Below are 19,445 nucleotides of genomic sequence, written 5' to 3'. Positions count from 1 at the left end.
ATTCCCTTTTGTCCCTTATATGTGGATTGCAAGCCCTTAAACCTCCCAAACTCCGTGTGTTTATGCCCTAGGAGCTTAGATTTATGGTTTGGAACCATTGCATGTCTCAGTTTTGGCCAGAATGGGTGAAGAGTCGAAGGGTACTCGGCGAGTGCCAAAGTGCACTCGGCGAGTTCCATGAAGATGGCCTTAGACTCGGCGAGTTGGATAAACAACTCGGCGAGTCCTATGAAGATTGCCTGGTACTCGGCGAGTCGTTCTTCAAACTCGGCGAGTCCCTTGAATATAGCCTTGAACTCGACGAGTTGTTCTTCCAACTCGGCGAGTCATATGATCAGTCACTAGGATAAGAAGGGTTTAAGTGTAGGAGGTCCAACCCTCCGTAGTCGCACGTGGAATTAGCAATTTAACGTGTAGCTATAGTCCCAGAATCTCCAAATCTCCAAGGTTGATGTTCTGATGGAAGATTGGAGCGATTTGTGAGATCTGTTCGTCGGACTCGGCGAGTCACCCCCTTGGACTCGGCGAGTCCAGTCGCGGGTTTGTTAGTTGTCCCCGTCTAGCGAGTCAGGCTGACTCAGTGAGTGGGAACAGGGACCCGATGAGTCAGAGTCGGGCTAGACATAGAAGGACTCGGCGAGTCGCCATATGGACTCGGCGAGTCCAGTCAATCAGAAGGTTGACTTTGACCAAGGAGTTGACTTTGACCAGTCATTTGACCTTAGGGGTATTTATGAGTACCTAATCCATGTTTACGGATTTATAGCCGGAGGGATTACCGGTGCGGCAGCCAGGCGTAGTCTGAGCAGGTTTTCGGCAGCTACTCTCGAGGTGAGTTTCCTTCCAGTAGGGACGGGTCTAAGGCACCAAGGCCGGCCCGTATAGACGATATGTTAGTATCGGAGTGTGGGCGGAGCCCGTATCTCATAGCTGAGTTTGATTGTGTTATATGCCAGTATGATAGAATTGTTTATACTTGTTGTCTGTGTGATACTTGTATGTTATGGTTTAGTAGCGGAGTGTGGGCGAGGCCCGTATCTCCATGGATAGCGGAGTGTGGGCGAGGCCCGTATCTCCATGGATAGCAGAGCGTGGGCGAGGCCCGTATCTCTCAGAAAGTAGAGTGTGGGCGAGGCCCGTATCTCCTAGCTAGTAGAGTGTGGGCGAGGCCCGTATCTCTATGGGTGTGGGCGAGGCCCGTATCCCTTAGCTGTTCATTATATGATTGCATGGTATGTGGCATTATGGGGGAACTCACTAAGCTTCGTGCTTACGTTTTATAGTTTTGTTTTCAGGTACCTCTTCAACTAGGGGAAAGGAGCCGGCGCGGTAGCGGCATATCACACACTCTCATATTTTCCGCACTGTGGATTTTCTGGGATGTACTCTGAATATTTTGTTATGAACGTTTTATAACGATGTTTTATGTATTAACCTAATTTAAAAATGAAATTTTTAGTTGGTATTTTTGGGATGTTACAAGTTGGTATCAGAGCCCTGGTTTGAGGGATTCGGACACACCTTCGGGGGTGTCTGGACTCAAATCGAGGGATTAAAAGATTTTTATAAAGAAATGATTTTCTAAAGACTAAGTAAAAGGGGTTTCTAAAAAGAAAAAGGTGTGTGATGTGCGCGACCGGCCGAGCTCAAGTAAGTTTTCCCCAAAGTACCCATACAAGTTTACGTTATCAGTTTTAGTTTCAGTAGAACAGCATGCTAGAATAGGACTAAGGATCTAGGAATGATGCCTTATGTGCCTGCTTTATGTGTTTCGGCTTTTTGAGAATTGCATGCTAGTACAGATCAGTCAGTATGATAGCCAGAGTAGTATATACTTGATTATGTGTATTCAATGCCCGAATGCTGCTTGCTTTGTGCTATTAAGAGTTCTAGTCGTCTTTCACTAACTAGTGAACGAATATGCTAAGTTACATATTGCAAGGATTAAATAATTTCAGAAGGTTGGGTCTAGCCCTATTTCGCAGCTCTTGTTTGAGTCCAACCGTTGTAGGGTAGGACCTCTCATTCGAATAATTATCTAGTCTGAGTAATATGTAATAGTATTCGCGAGCTAGTTAGGGAAAGAAAGCAGGGACTTCTTGTGCAGCTGATGGCAGAGAGTGGGATGGCGATTACTTAGGGCAAGCCTAGGGCGAGAGTAGCACGAGAACCGCAGTATTAGTAGAAAGGACTTGGTTGAGTTGAGGCAATTCTTAAGGAAAGTACGGATAGACGTGGAAGGTAGTATGGGCCCGTACTACTGAAAGCGGAGGATCCGTACTCGATTCAAAAAGGGCCGAGGCGAGACCGGGGACTAGTGGTATGTATGTGAGCCTCGTTAGTGGAATATCGTTTGATGGTGGTTATGCTATGTTTTTCAGTATGGTGACCACACGACAGGGAGCGGGAGGCTCAGGATCGGGATCGGGTTCGGGTTCAGGGTCCGAACCAATTGATGAGGGTCTACGCGAGTTCATCGCGTCAGAGATTACCAGGGGCATCCTTGAGTCGACTCCCCTCATCTTCGGGTCGATCAAGGAGGGTATTGTTGAGTTGATGGAGGATCGCCTCAGGGCATTCAGGAGTGATATGGCGGCTAGCCAGTCAGGATCTCGCACACTGTCCTTCAAGGACTTCAGGAGCAGCGGTGCGACGGATTTCCATGGGGCGAAGGACCCCATTGTGGCCAGACGATGGATCGCAGACATTGAGTCTGCGCAGCTGACCAGCTTCTGCCCCGAGGGGTCGAAGGTGAGGTATGCAGCAGGATGTTTGAGAGACCGAGCTAGGGATTGGTGGGAGTCTGTTGGTGACTCATTGGGAGCATCGGCTGTTGAGGCTATGACGTGGCCGGACTTTGTGACCCGGTTCAGAGCGGAGTTCGCACCTGCAGTGGAACTCCAGCAGTTAGCCAGAGAGTTTTTGGATATGAGACAGACGACGGAGACGGTGGCGGAGATCACCGCCAAGTTCCGGGAGAGGGCGTTACTGGTGCCCCAGTATGCAGGTGATGAGGATATGAGGAGGACCCGCTACCATGACAAGCTGTGAGCCGACATTCGGGAGCATGTCAGTTTTTCAGCTTGCCCTACCCTGGATTCTATGATTGCTAGGGCGAGGGAGAGGGAGATAGATCTAGAGCACATCCGGAAGAGGAAGGCAGAGGAGGGACAGACGATAGGGGCTTCGGGAAAGAAGCCCAAGGGATCAGATGGTAGGCCGAAAGGCCATTCAGGACCGGGCCGCTGCAGGAAGTGCGGCAGGTCGCACGAGGGAGCGTGTAGATTAGGATCGACAGGCTGCTACAGGTGCGGCAAGACGGGACACTTCAGCAGGGATTGTACTGCCCCTGCTCCGGTTATTCAGACATCTTAGTTGCTGTGTTTCCACTGCAACCAGAGGGGCCACAAGAGGGCCAACTGCCCCCAGTTGACAGCAGCAGCGCCAGTACAGGCGCCAGCTCCAGCGACCCTGCGGATTACAGATGGCCGGCAGGGCAAGGCAGAGGCTCCGGTGGTGAGGAGCCGGGCATTTCAGCTGACAGCCGAGGAGGCACGCGCTGCACCCGATGTGGTGACGGGTATGATTCTTTCCCTCTGACCTATTTATATGAGATTTATGATATTGATATGTGCTCTGTGTATATACGTTTAGGATCGTTCCATGTGAAAGGTATTCTAGTCCAGGTGTTGTTTGATTCGGGGGCTACCCGATCCTTTGTTTCTCTTGCACTTAGCAAGAAGTTTCCTGAGTCCTCGGGCATGTTGGATTGCCCTTTAGAGGTCGAGATTGCGGACGACCGGTCGGTGCGAGCATCAGAGGTCTTCCGAGATTGTGTATTGAGGTTGTTCGAAGAGGAGTATTTGGTTGACCTAGTTCCCATTCCATTGCGGGGAAACAAGGTCATTATTGGTATGGATTGACTGAGTCCCAATGGGGCAGTGATAGATTGCGCGCAACAGTTAGTACGAGTCAGAGCCCCAAGTGGGGGAGAGTTAGTAATTCAGGGTGAGAGATCACAGCGAGGGCCAGCCTTCTGTTCGGCAGCGAGGGCAAGGCGTTACCTTCAGCAGGGTTGCGCAGGATATGTCGCATATGTCATGGACATCCGGGAGGCGGGTAAGGCGACGGTGGGCGATGTGCCCGTAGTACGAGAGTTTGCGAATGTATTCCCCGAGGAGCTGTCTGGGATACCTCCAGAGCGACAGGTGGAGTTCAGGATCGACCTAGTCCCTGGTGCGGCTCCGATAGCCAAGGCACCATATCGGTTGGCTCCTCCTGAGATGCAGGAGTTGTCTATACAGCTTCAGGAGCTGTTAGACAAGGGTTTCATTAGACCGAGCAGTTCACCCTGGGGAGCCCCGATTCTGTTTGTGAAGAAGAAGGACGGGTCGCATCGGATGTGTATCGATTATAGGGAGCTGAATAAGGTAACGGTGAAGAACCGATACCCACTCCCGAGGATTGACGACCTCTTTGACCAGCTTCAGGGAGCATCTTGGTTCTCCAAGATAGACTTGCGTTCAGGGTATCACCAGGTGAGGGTCAGAGAGGAGGATGTGCAGAAGACGGCATTTCGGACACGTTATGGCCACTATGAGTTCGTGGTGATGCCTTTCGGGCTCACCAATGCTCCTGCCGCGTTCATGGACCTCATGAACCGCGTGTGTAGACCGATGTTAGACCGGTCGGTGATAGTATTTATTGATGATATCTTGGTTTACTCCAAGACGCGAGAGCAGCATGAGGAGCATTTGCGGGAGGTTTTGGAGACCTTGAGAAGGGAGAACTTGTATGCTAAGTTCTCCAAGTGTGAGTTCTGGTTGCGCGAGGTGCAGTTTCTTGGGCACCTTGTCAACCAGAACGGGATTTCGGTGGATCCGGCCAAGGTGGAGGCCGTGATGAGATGGGAGGTTCCGAAGTCTCCATCTGAGATTCGGAGTTTCCTAGGATTAGCTGGCTACTCTCGGAGATTCATCCAGGATTTCTCCAAGATAGCATTACCCCTGACTAGGTTAACGAGGAAGGCTGTGGTCTTTCGTTGGGGGCCTGAGCAGCAGGCAGCATTCGAGACACTGAGACAGAGATTGTGCGAGGCGCCAATCTTAGCCTTGCCAGAGGGCATGGAGGATTTTGTTGTATACTGCGATGCGTCCATCTCAGGTTTGGGCGCGGTATTGATGCAGAGAGGGCATGTCATCGCCTACGCGTCGAGGCAGCTGAATCCTCACGAGGCGAACTACCCGACGCATGATTTGGAGTTGGGGGTTGTTGTGTTCGCCCTCAAGATTTGGCGTCATTACCTCTATGGGGTTCGCTGTATGATTTACACGGACCACAAGAGTTTGAGGTACCTCATGGACCAGCCAAATCTGAATATGAGGCAGCGTCGGTGGCTTGATGTGGTAAAGGATTATAATTGTGAAATCCTTTATCACCCGGGGAAGGCCAACGTGGTGGCCGATGCGCTTAGCCGCAAGGCGGCGCCGATCAGGGATATTTGCATGCGGATGACAGTGGTGACTCCGCTTTTGGAGCGGATCCGGGAGGCTCAGCAGGAGGCTATAAAGGAGGAACATCGGAAGAGTGAGCGGATTGTGGGACAGGTTTCCTCCTTCGACCATGACAGCAGGGGATTATTGACATTACACCGCAGGGTGTGGGTTCCATACCTCGGAGGCGTGCGCCAGGTTCTGATGGAGGAGGCGCACAAATCCCGATTCTCCATTCATCCAGGGGCAACGAAGATGTATAGGGATCTTCGTCTGGACTATTGGTGGCCCTGCATGAAGCGGGATGTAGCATGGTACGTTGAGCGGTGCCTGACCTACAGGAAGGTCAAGGCCGAACACCAGAGGCCGCACAGCAAGATGCAGCCGTTGGATATCCCGCTGTGGAAATGGGAAGACATCACGATGGATTTCATCACCAAGCTTCCCAGGACCGCGCGGGGAGTGGATTCGATATGGGTCATCGTCGATCGATTGACCAAGAGCGCCCACTTTATCCCGATTCAGGAGAGCATCTCGGCCGAGAAATTGGCCGATATCTACATCAGAGAGGTGGTGGCACGGCACGGGGTGCCAGTTTCAGTGATTTCGGATAGGGATGTGCGGTTTACTTCCAGGTTCTGGAAGAAGTTTCATGACGAGCTGGGTACTCGTCGGCATTTTAGTACAGCCTTTCACCCGCAGACGGATGGCCAGAGCGAGCGGACCATCCAGACTCTGGAGGACATGCTGCGGGCGTGTGTTTTAGACTTCGGTGGTAGCTGGGATACCTATCTTCCTTTAGCCGAGTTTTCATACAATAACAGCTATCACGCGAGTATTGACTGTCCTCCCTTCGAGATGTTGTACGGGAGGAAGTGCAGGACCCCGATATGTTGGGGCGAGGTTGGACAGAGAGTCATGGGGAGCACCGAAGTAGTGCTCAAGACGACAGAGAAGATTCAGCAGGTCCGGAGCAGGCTTCAGACTGCTCAGAGTCGGCAGAAGAGTTATGTCGATAGGCGCCGATCAGACCTGGAGTTCCAGGTCGGGGATATGGTTCTCCTGAAAGTGTCGCCGTGGAAGGGCGTCATTCGATTCAGGAAACGGGGCAAGTTGGGTCCCAGGTATATTGGACCGTTTAGGGTTGCAGCCCGAGTGGGCAAGGTGGCATATCAGCTGGACCTGCCAGCCGAACTCAGTCAGATCCACAGCACTTTCCACGTCTCCCAGCTGCGGAAGTGCATGGTGGACGATTCAGCAGTGGTACCTTTGGAGGACATCCAGGTTGATGACAGCCTGAATTATATCGAGCGGCCTGTGGCTATCCTAGACCGGAAGTCGAAGGAACTGAGGAACAAAAGGGTGGAGCTGGTAAAGGTGTAATGGCAGCATCGGAAGGGCTCGGAATGGACTTGGGAGCCCGCGGATGAGATGATGGAGCATTATCCGGAGCTGTTCCGGAAGGGAGCGGCAGACTTCGAGGACGAAGTCTAAAATAAGTGGGGGAGATTTGTAACACCGGGTTCATGGTATGATTTTATTTAAGTTTTTATCTTAATTTTGCCACGAACTCGGCGAGTCTGCGTCCCGACTCGCCGAGTAGCAGCAGGGTGGACACAGGATTTGAGCGGTGAACTCGGCGAGTCGATGCATGGACTCGGCGAGTCCACCTGTCTGGATGAAACTCTATTTTCAGACATTGCACCCTATTTTACCCATTCTAAAACACCCATTTCGTCCCATTCTCTTCCAGAAGAACTGTAGAGCGAAACCCTAGCCCATTTTGATCCTTGTGAGTGATTTTGGCTTGGTGAAGGAAGTTTGAAGCTTAGAAGAAGAAGGAGGAAGTTGGAGGGTGCAAGGAAGTGTGGTAGATCCGAAATCTACCCTGGGAGAAGCTCCTAACCAGGTAAGAAAGCTCCTTCTTGATCCTTAGTAAAATTGATTCCCTTTTGTCCCTTATATGTGGATTGCAAGCCCTTAAACCTCCCAAACTCCGTGTGTTTATGCCCTAGGAGCTTAGATTTATGGTTTGGAACCATTGCATGTCTCAGTTTTGGCCAGAATGGGTGAAGAGTCGAAGGGTACTCGGCGAGTGCCAAAGTGCACTCGGCGAGTTCCATGAAGATGGCCTTAGACTCGGCGAGTTGGATAAACAACTCGGCGAGTCCTATGAAGATTGCCTGGTACTCAGCGAGTCGTTCTTCAAACTCGGCGAGTCCCTTGAATATAGCCTTGAACTCGACGAGTTGTTCTTCCAACTCGGCGAGTCATATGATCAGTCACTAGGATAAGAAGGGTTTAAGTGTAGGAGGTCCAACCCTCCGTAGTCGCACGTGGAATTAGCAATTTAACGTGTAGCTATAGTCCCAGAATCTCCAAATCTCCAAGGTTGATGTTCTGATGGAAGATTGGAGCGATTTGTGAGATCTGTTCGTCGGACTCGGCGAGTCACCCCCTTGGACTCGGCGAGTCCAGTCGCGGGTTTGTTAGTTGTCCCCGTCTAGCGAGTCAGGCTGACTCAGTGAGTGGGAACAGGGACCCGATGAGTCAGAGTCGGGCTAGACATAGAAGGACTCGGCGAGTCGCCATATGGACTCGGCGAGTCCAGTCAATCAGAAGGTTGACTTTGACCAAGGAGTTGACTTTGACCAGTCATTTGACCTTAGGGGTATTTATGAGTACCTAATCCATGTTTACGGATTTATAGCCGGAGGGATTACCGGTGCGGCAGCCAGGCGTAGTCTGAGCAGGTTTTCGGCAGCTACTCTCGAGGTGAGTTTCCTTCCAGTAGGGACGGGTCTAAGGCACCAAGGTCGGCCCGTATAGACGATATGTTAGTATCGGAGTGTGGGCGGAGCCCGTATCTCATAGCTGAGTTTGATTGTGTTATATGCCAGTATGATAGAATTGTTTATACTTGTTGTCTGTGTGATACTTGTATGTTATGGTTTAGTAGCGGAGTGTGGGCGAGGCCCGTATCTCCATGGATAGCGGAGTGTGGGTGAGGCCCGTATCTCCATGGATAGCAGAGCGTGGGCGAGGCCCGTATCTCTCAGAAATTAGAGTGTGGGCGAGGCCTGTATCTCCTAACTAGTAGAGTGTGGGCGAGGCCCGTATCTCTATGGGTGTGGGCGAGGCCCGTATCCCTTAGCTGTTCATTATATGATTGCATGGTATGTGGCATTATGGGGGAACTCACTAAGCTTCGTGCTTACGTTTTATAGTTTTGTTTTCAGGTACCTCTTCAACTAGGGGAAAGGAGCCGGCGCGGTAGCGGCATATCACACACTCTCATGTTTTCCGCACTGTGGATTTTCTGGGATGTACTCTGAATATTTTGTTATGAATGTTTTATAACGATGTTTTATGTATTAACCTAATTTAAAAATGAAATTTTTAGTTGGTATTTTTGGGATGTTACATTAATCCATTAAGTCCATCACTCTACTAGATAAGTCATACGGTGTGATCGGGTGTAATTCATACTTCAATTCTAATGGCCCGTAACGCGGGTCCCGATAGGTCCAAACCAACAAACCCAAAATTAGGTTTTTCTAAACCCTAATTAGGGTTTCTAACCCAATCACGAGCCAGCCCAGTCCAAGATTAAGTGTTCAGGTCCATTAGGGTTCCACTAGGTCGGGCACCACCCACTGCCACCTCGGGCGGTGGTGATCGGTGGCGGCTCACGGCGGCAGGCACCATTTCCAATGGTGGTGGTGGTGGTTCCTGCCCAAAAATTGCATATACCACTTCACACATAATATACACACACAACCACTTCCCACGGTGGCTGGTGGCGGCAATGGGTGGCAGAAAACGGCAACCACCATGGTTGGCTGCCGTGGTGGTTCGCCTCACCTCCGGCCAACCCTTTTCACGGGTTCTAGCAGCAGCACTTGAAAAACACGACCTGAAATGACCATTCTCAGCCACCCACTTGGTGGCTAACGTTGTTGAGGTTAATAGAAACGGCGGCCAAGGCCGGCAGCAAAAGCAACGACCATGTCGCGCACACAGGGAGGAACAAGGAGGCTTACCGGGAGCTTCCGGCATTGGAACGGCATGAAGACAGGAAGCGAAGGGGGGTGGTTGCAGCGGAGAATATTGGTCGCGTCTTCACCGGAGGAGGGAAGCAGTAGCCCACTGCTGGCCTCGTTGTGTTGCTCTTCGTCGTTGGCGGTAGCTTCACCGGCGGTTGGCTTCGGTCTCGCCATTCTCTACTTCGCCGGCAAGGAAAAACGGCGGCGGCTGAAGGAGGACTCCCATGGTGGTGGCGGCTGGAGAATACGATATAGGTATAGGGTTTTCCTGGAGATGCATCAGCAACCGGGTAGGGAAATGACGGGTCTTAATTCCCATCCCATAATAAAACTTTGCCCAAACTGACACATTCGGACCCTCCTCCACAATTCATTGCAACATAACTCTAATATTTACCATTTAACCCCTTACCTTGAAAATCCTTTCATAATAAGTCCAAACAAATTACCAATCATACTCTGACTTCTGAAACTCTTTTCAAATTTAATGCATACTTTACCAAACAAACCTCAACCTTCAAATTCTCTACAAACTAGTCCGGAAATTACATTTTAACCCCCAAACTCTCAATTATGACTTTTTAACCCCCGAAACCAAAGCCTTGCTAAATTATTCCGCATTTAGGGCTACTATTAATATTAATTTTTATTTATTTATTTATTAAATAAATGGAATGTTATAGTTTGTAGATTGAAGAGGAGTGTTCCTTGAGAGACAATTGATATCTAAAGAAGTCAGTGGGATTCATATTGTAACATCTCATTTAAAATAAAATAAGTAAATAAATAAGATAAATAAATAAATAAATAATAAACCCTAAAATCCCGAGATGAATTTTTTATATTTTTATGATAGCCCTAAATCCGTAATAATTTATCATAGTATTAGCACAAGGAGTTAAATGTTATAAATTTTGGAAACCGGGGGGTTAAAGTGTAACTTTCAGACTAGTTATGAATAGATTTGGACCATGCTAGGGGCGTTGCCCCTAGACCCCACCAAGGGGCTGCAGCCCCTTAGAACCCTACACCCAAGGGCGCTGCTCGTGGACCCCCATATTCCCAAGTTCACATTTATCACACTGAGTGTGCACCTCACACTTCCAAACTCAGTTAGTAAATAGAGTTCGACCTATCTCATTATTAATAATAATTACATTAAAATAAGTTGATAACACTAAAATCACCAACATGATGTGGCAGTATAAAGGCAGTGAGTGAATTAGGGTACTTCGCCATCTTTATAGCCAATGACCATTGTCGTAGAATGGTGCTTGAGGCGATAATGCTTATGGGGTATGAACATTGGTTGAAGGGGCAATAAGGTGGTTGTGGGTGGTTGTGATGGTTGATGGAGATGAAACGGGCATTCTGTCATCTTTATATACAATGACTAACGCCTCTAATAGTGAGTGTGAGGTAGGAGTAGTGGTGGAAGGGCCAGGGAGGTGGTTGTGGATGATTGGTGGTAACTGATGACAGTGATGGAGGTGGGGAGAAATGGAGAATGGATTCACATGGATGGATGTGGAGTTAAGGGTGTTGTAGCGATGGAGATTAGAGACAATGATTGTGTCGTAGGTAACTGTTGGTAAGAGAAATAGATATTAGGTTAGACATTTTATTTATTTGGTCTATTTAGTTAGAGTTTTTAGTGAGCTGGTCCTTATATTTTAGTCATTTAATTATTTTGGAATGGGGAAAAATGGTTCTATTTATAAAATTAATAGCTAATATGTTAGATTTAAAGTCCCAATAACCATTTGTGCAAGATCGGGAAACCACAGGGATGCAGTTTGTCGATATTTTGAAAATTAGACGAAATTTGCTAATTTGACCAAACCATATGGACCAGTAAAGAAGTAAGGGTGTTGTTATAGACACTCCACTCTAATAGTTTTTTTTATTTAGCCTAATCATTTGATTTGTTTTTGTCACTAATTTAACATAATTATTACATTAACTTTATTATTTAATTATTGTATTATTATTACTAACTTTATTAATAACAAAAATATTAATTATTAAAAAGACTCAAATTTAAAAAAAAAATGTATATCTTTTAGATTAGTTTGTTTTTATTAAAAACTAAATTTGAGTAAAACAATTTATGTAATTAAAATGATTAAAATTTAAAATTTATCAAGAAAAAATTAAAAAGGTTGTGATCGTGCCATGGAGTCCATTAGCCCAAACCTAACTGATTACTCCTTTTAACTCAAAACCTTAGTTTAATTTCACAAAATTTTTAGCTTTTGTTTTTATCAGTAGCCGGAATCAGACGACCATCGCCGCCATACCACCACAGCCACCGCCTCGTCGGACCACACCTCGACCGGACCAGACCAGACCACACCTCGTCGGACCTCACCTCGACCGGAACCGCACCAGACCAAGCCACCGCCTCGTCGGAGGTAAGTCGTCATCGTTTGGTCTCGCTCTTGCTTTCTTTCTCCATCTCAATCTTGTTGTTACCAGACCAAACGACTCTCTCTATCTGTCTCTCTATCTCTCGATCTCATTTTGTTCAAGATGGTGGCCGACGTAAGTCACCGGCGAAATAGACGGTGATGGCTCTGGTGGTGGTTAGAAGCCACATTTTGATTTTTATTCAATGGTTACAACATCTTTTTTCCAAACACATTTTTCAAAATTAAGTTGGAAAAATAATAAAATTCATTTTTCATCATAACTTTGGAAAAAGACATCATAAATAGTCCATCAGGTTTCTCCAGATCTTAAGTTTAGTCCATGTGGTTTAAAAACATCATAGATGGTCCCTATGCTTTCAAAACTTTTGACGATTGGTCCTTATTGCTAACTTCGTTAAGTTTTATCCGTTAACTGAATGACATTTTCGTCATTTCACTACCACAGGGACCATTTATGATGTTTTCTTATATTTTTTAAAGAAAAAATTAAATATAATTATCAGGTATAAAATCTCTCTCTCTCTCTCTCTCTCTCTCTCTCTCTCTCTCTCTCTCTCTCTCTCTCATTTTAAATCAATTTCTTGCTTTCCCGTTTCAACCTTTCGCCCCTATATATCATCCCCACCTTAACCCTTCTCTCCTTTCTTCTTCGTCTTCCTCTGCTTTTTCTTCCGTCCTTTTTTCGCCTTTTCTAATTACCCAAGCCATAGGAGCCTCTGTTTCAACGTTCCAGTTCTAACAGGTGAGAGGAATTTATTTAGATTTCATTCAGTTTCTTCGTTTTCTGTTCAAAAGTGTTTCAGATTTTGGGTTTTGTTAGGTTGATCTATGGGGTTGTTGTGGATTTTTTTGACTGGTTTTTTCGGGACTGAAGGCTACTGATCTTAGTGCAACTTTTTGGTTTTTTGGAATTTTGTTTTGGAGTCGACAACATGGTTTTTACGATTGATTATATCAGAAAATTTGTTTTTTTGTTGACGTCTGATGAATTTGATTAGCGAAAAAGTCAAATTTTGACATCTTCGTTTTATGATTATTCATCCTTTTTCGAAGTTTTTTAGTTCTTAATTTGTTTTGGTAATTTCGTTTTTAACTCGAAAATCAAACATGACATCAAATTTTACCTCGATTGTAGTTTTTGAGCAAAACCATATAAGAATACTAAAAGCGAGGTTAATAGATTAATATGGGTGTTTGTTTTGGTTCAAGTTTCTCACACAAAAGCGATGTTTATATATAAATATGATGTCTTATGTGTATTTGTTCATGTGCCTAAAGAACAAAACATGTCTATTTCATCAAAAAAACTGACTTAGGTCTGTAGATACATGCGTATGTGTGTGTCTAAAGAAAAAAACTCCATTCAGTTGTGAATATGAATCAAGAGCCTAATATATATAAACTTTGATCTAGAGAAGGTGAATATATATATATATATATATATATATATATATATATATATATATATATATATATATATTTATATTTGTGTGTGTTCATGGTGAAGGTGGGTGAAGATCTGAGTATATATATATATATATATATATATATATATATATATATATATATATATATATATATATATATATATATATATATATATATATATATATATAGAGAGAGAGAGAGAGAGGGATTATATTTATTTATTTATTTTTAAATATATAAGAAAACATCATAAATGATCCATGTGGTAGTGAAATGACGAAAATACCCTTCAGTTAATGGACAAAAAACTTAACGGGATTAGCAATAAGGACCAATCGTCAAATTTTTTAAAAACACAGGGACCATCTATGATGTTTTTAAACCAAGAGGACTAATCTTGGGATCTGGGAAAACCACACGGACCATTTATGATGTTTTTTCTTTTTCAAAATTACGTTAGAAAAATAATAAAATTCATTTTTTCATCATAACTTTGGAAATGGAACAAAACTTAAAGCCTGGCTGGAAATAGCTACAAAATCTAAAAATAGACCAATAAAATTAAGTCAAATTATATAATTAGATCAACATTAGAATGGAGTTTATTAGACTGGAGTGTAGTTATAGAAAGCCAAGAAGTAAACTTTCTCCAACGCTTTAGAATTACCAAGTTGAATGTGTCAGTGTCATTTAAGGGGGTGTTTGGGATTGCTTTTGAACATCAAAAGTTCTTTTGGTAGGACTTTTGATATAAGAACTTTATACAAAAGATGATATTTAAAATGTGTTTGGATTTAATAAAATGACTTTGTTTAGCTTTTATATGTAAAGTCACAAAATGTGACTTTTTGAAACCGTTTTTTTTCTTTTTTATAAAAAGTCATTTCAAAATATCTTTTTTATTATCCAAACAACTTTTATTCTTTTTTAACTTAAAAAAAAAGTTAAAAAGTTCTCAATTTTTTGTTTAGGGGGTTGGATTTTCCGGCTCTTACGCCTCGTTCCCGAGTTTAACAAAAGAAAAGAAAAGAAGAGAAAAGAAAGTCACGAGAGAAAAGAAGAGAAAGGAAATGAAAACAAAATTTTCTTTCGTGTTCCCGGGTTGGAGAGAAGTCGAAAGAAAATGAATCATTTTGTTCTTTTCTTCCAAATCCTCCCAAATCGGAAGGAAAGTTAGTAGGGAAAGTTATCATCTCATTTCTCTCCACTTCCTTCCACTTTCCTCCTTTAATATAACTCGAGAACACCAATTTTTTTCATTTTCTTCTCATTTTCACATGTTCTTTCCTTTCTCTCCTTAAAACTGGGTGTTAAAAGAATTACCAAATGGAATTTGTCAATTTGGCCGGCGTTAGTCGTAGTTTATACTTGCACATTTCTTTAACTCTATCTGCTTACTTTATCGTGTTTCGTCGATCGCTCGAGTTCGTGTTCCATCGATCGATCATTTTGGTGAGATTTTCTTTCAACTGATATTGAAAGTCTCTGATCATCTAACTAACCCGCTATGAAAGTATGTTAATTGTTTAGATGTTCGCCAGCAGTAGTTTGTTGTTTGATGAGTAAATATCTATCGCTTTTTTCCCGATTTGATGCGTTTGCATTAAAAATTGGTGCATTGTTTTACGAATTTTATGTGTAGGTTTCTTTTCCAATTCGATCAAGTCGTTACAAATTTGATTTAGGTTCTGAAGGAAAGTTCAATTCTAGTGAAAATTGGAAATCTATCCTTCAAGACGACAATGATGTTAGGGTTCACCTTCACTTAATCTGCTAGTAGAACTGTTGAACCATGAAATATATTGCAAAATAACATGCAGATCAGGAGATTATTACCCTTCGTTTACTAATTCCATTGCTCCATTTCCCCCAAATCAATAAGATCTTTAGAGTACAGACAGTTCAGGGGGTCAATTGGACTATCAGAGACTCAATTGTTGAAATGTATCTCTATTTCTTCAATTAATCTTTCTGCCTTTCAGGGATGGCTGTGGTACTAATGGGTGTAAGCGGTGTGGGGAAATCGTGAGTTCAAACTTTCAATCTTTACAATGATCTTTTTCAACATTCTTTGTAAAAACTCTAAACTTTTCATTATTTATGTAGAACTATAGGAGAATTGTTTGCGAAAACTCTAAACTGTAGCTTCATTGATGCCGATGATTTTCATCCACAATCAAACAAAGGTACAAAAAAGCTCTAAAAATCTTCAATTCCATCATGTTCTTTTAGTACCAAATTCAATAACACTTTTACCAAAAACTAACGATTACCCAAATGGTGTCTTAAGAAAGAGAAGATGAAGAACAGGATCCCTTTATCAGATGAAGATCGTATCCCATGGCTTGAAGTGCTTCGGGATTTATTGAATGCAAGCTTGGTGAGTGGCAAGATTGTAATTCTTGGGTGTTCTTCCCTTCAGAAAAAATATAGGGACATTCTTAGATCTGCTGACCCGAATTTTAACGGTGATTCGTGTGAAAAATGTGTTGTGAAGTTTGTTTTGTTGGATGTTGGGGTGGAGGTGCTTATGAATCGAGTGGCGAAAAGAGTGGCAGAAGGGAACCATTTTATGCCTGCTGAATTGCTTCAGTCGCAAATTGATTTACTTGAGGTTGATGTGTCTGAAGGGATACATAAAGTTGATGCTTCAAGGATTCCTCAAGATATTGTTGATGAGATTAAAGCGTTGATATTCTGATTAAGAATATTGATGTTGGTTGTGGTTGTATTGCTTTAATTCTACAACACCGATTATTTACTCTAATACATGTATATTCCATTTATGTTTCACTAATCAAAAAGTAACTTTAAATAATAGGGAAAATATTGTATATTTGGAGGCAAAAACATAATACTGGATTATAGCATAAATCGATCTTAGGATTGTATCTTTATAGATTGAATGGAAAAAAGTAGACCAGTTTGGTGCTATGTTTCTTTTGCATAATATGAGCGACATTAGACCATTGTAATCCTATTTTTCATCTAAATACTTATTTACAAAATGCATGTTTTTTTTATTTATTTTAAACAAAAATATGTGATTGGTTTTATTCGCACACCTAAGAATTCAATTATAGCCTATAACCCTATACCATCCATGTTGACTTCTTTGACAAGAAAGATAAAGTTGCTGCTCTAATCAATTTTTCATTTTCCATCCTTTTTATTGTGAAATAATTATACCACATCCTTTAATATACTAATATTACGTATATGTCCCTTTTTGTACACGTTAATTAAAACCACTATCGAATATCATATAACTTCAAAACCAAATATTGGATTTTAAGTTTTATATATATATATATATATATATATATATATATATATATATATATATGGAAAAGTTCAATATTAATCAATGAACCAAGAACCAATCCAAAACGTCGAAATTTAAAACAATGAACGACAAAAAGAAGGGTTGTAGACTTTTACAATTGGCGCACGTGCACCGGATTATAACAAAACTCACTTCATTTTTTTCGTTTAAAATTTTTTTTAGGCCATGTTTTTTATCGAAAAAAACCGAGTATACCGTTGTTCACGATTTTTCGTCCTCTTTCCAAAGAGATCCATGATAATATATAAAAAAAGAACTTTTTTTTTCGAAAAAAACTCACTTCATTTTCTTTGTTGAAAAATTAAGGTCTATTTTTTTTAGAAAAAAAATTAATAAATATATCAAAATTCATGTTTTCTGTACTTTTTAAACATAGATTCATATTCATGTAAAAAAAACCGATATTTCGGTTCAGATTCACATTGTGAACCTGTTCAGATTCATATTGTGAACCTTCTCAGATTCACAGTGTGCATAATAGTAAGTCAGATTCACAGTATAAATCTGAATTGATCGAGCTTTTTCATATTGTGAATATTAAAAATTGAAATATTTACAGTTTAGATTCACAGTGTGAATCTACACTATTCGAGGTTTTTTTTTAACATTCTCAGATTCACAGTGAGCATAATAGTAAGTCAGATTCACAATGTGAATCTGAACTGATCGAACTTTTTCACATTGTGAATGTTGAAAATTGAAATATTTACAGTTTATATTCACAGTGTGAATCTACACTGTTCGAGGTTTTTTTTTAGTCGGTGTTGATGTTTATTAATAGAATACAAAAAATTAATATTTTTGGTATAATTAGTTTTTTTTTTATAAAAATAAACTTAAGTATTGAAAAAACTAATAAAATGAAGTGAGTTTTTTTCGAAAAAAAAAATTCGTTTTTTATATATCAACATGGATCTCTATGGAAAGAGGACGAAAAATCGAAAACAACGGTATATTCGAGTTTTTTTTTTTGATAAAAAATGTGGCCTAAAAAAATTTTTAAACGAAAAAAGAGGTGGGCTTTTGGGTAAGGAGATGAATTTTTTGGTATAATTCGGTGTGTGTGCGTCCAATATAAAAGTGTACATCGATTTCCTTGACCGTTGATCATTATGATTTCCGACGCTCACGATTGGTTCTTTGGTTCGTTGTTAATTATGGTTCTCTATTGAACCGCACCCTATATATATATATATATATATATATATATATATATATATATATATATATATATATATATATATATATATATATATATATATATATATATATATAGGTAGAGGTTCATTTGAGACCACCTAAGGTATAACCATCCCCCTAAATTCATAACACACTTCAATAACATAATGTTAAAGATATTAAAATTCAGTTTTCACTATTTTAAATCTTTGTTATAAAACAAAAGATTTAAGAACTTGTTATAATTGACAGTTGAGTGTATTGAATATCTGAATAATTTTCTAAATTTGATGAGTTCTACATCATATGCAAGAACTAAACAATTGTTATCCGAAGTTAGCAAATAGTGGTAATTGTATATCATATCATCCACAAAGTTGTCCAGTAATAAAACTTCTTATCTTGGCCAATGGCAATTTGATTAGATTACAATGTCTTTATATATAAGTTTTGGTTGTAACTTGTAAGCCTGATGAGAAACAGCTCCATAGATCCAATATCAGTCTTCCAAAAAGCGGTTGAAACGCCATAAAAACAGATACGATTCTCTGATTCACATGGATTTGCTGTGGTAATTTAGTTTTAAGCTTTCAAAGTTAAGACTTCATATCATGTTTTCACATGCATTGCATGTAAGCATGAACATTGTTTCTTTTATAGAATGTTACCATGAATATTAACATCGCATCATGTATGTTCTTGAATAAAATACTTGTACTATTGAGTTTATAGATTATTTAATAAAAATGGATTTTTTATATGATTACTTACGAATATTATAGTATAAGAAAGATGTATATATGTACTTGAAAAATATACATATATGCACCTAAAACGTTGATTTTTTTTGTTAAAAAAATTAGAGTTTTTTTTTAAATATTCCAGATTTATTTTTTAAAATTATTGATTTTTAAAAATTTACTTTTAAAAAAATGCAGTTTTATAAAAAAAATTGCACCTTTTTTGAAAAAATTACAGTTTTTTTTTAAATACAGATTTTTTAAGAAAATTACAGTTTTTTTTTGAAAAAAATGCAGTTTTTAAAAAAAATTTACTTTTAAAAAAATGCAGTTTTACAAGTGTCATGATCGTATACGTTTTTATACCGTTATAAAATACGTTTTTTTATACATCATAAAACGTCATATGTTTTTTAACATCATACCGACCAATATGTCTATGAGGATCTCATTTAGTCTGAAAGCAGATCATAAACAATATCTTAATAAAGGTATTCTATACCACTTGTTCAAATAAACAATATATTAATAAATAAGCCTATACCACTTGATTCAATTGTCTAGGAGAATCATATTTGATTCAATGGCTCTTTATAACAGATATAATCAAGATATTTGGTCTCAAATTTATATGAGTTATTAGCGTATAAATATATCAAATGATTTTTGAGAATGATTTCACCAGCTTAAATTGCTAGTTGAATTTTGTTGAATTTATGCAAAAGTGAAATATCTACTTTGTAATTAATATAAAAAGACGGTTGGTTGTGAAAAAAAAACAA

At 41.2% G+C, this 19,445-nt stretch overlaps 1 protein-coding gene across 4 annotated transcripts; it reads left to right on the top strand.

Annotated features, from left to right (window-relative positions):
- The first annotated feature begins 14,680 nt into the window (after nt 1-14,680).
- LOC145128785 (P-loop containing nucleoside triphosphate hydrolases superfamily protein) lies at nt 14,681-16,332 on the top strand. Of its 4 annotated transcripts, none has more exons than XM_079063586.1 (4): nt 14,681-14,850; nt 15,381-15,423; nt 15,505-15,584; nt 15,693-16,332. In XM_079063586.1, the coding sequence occupies exons 2-4, from the start codon at nt 15,383-15,385 to the stop codon at nt 16,097-16,099; spliced, it is 528 nt and encodes a 175-aa protein (XP_078919712.1). In that variant the 5' UTR covers nt 14,681-14,850; nt 15,381-15,382; the 3' UTR covers nt 16,100-16,332. The 4 variants fall into 4 exon arrangements, with proteins under 4 accessions (XP_078919712.1, XP_078919714.1, XP_078919713.1 ...); XM_079063588.1 differs by having other exon boundaries at nt 15,689-16,332; XM_079063587.1 differs by lacking the exon at nt 14,681-14,850 and having other exon boundaries at nt 14,864-15,423.
- The last annotated feature ends 3,113 nt before the right edge of the window (nt 16,333-19,445 follow it).

The sequence above is a fragment of the Lactuca virosa genome, chromosome 8 (assembly GCF_052849685.1).
Source record: "Lactuca virosa cultivar CGN04683 chromosome 8, Lactuca_virosa_CGN04683_v6, whole genome shotgun sequence".
Taxonomy (NCBI): Eukaryota; Viridiplantae; Streptophyta; class Magnoliopsida; order Asterales; family Asteraceae; genus Lactuca; species Lactuca virosa.
Note: the sequence above shows the minus strand (reverse complement) of the source record. Positions and strands in the feature narration are given on the sequence as shown.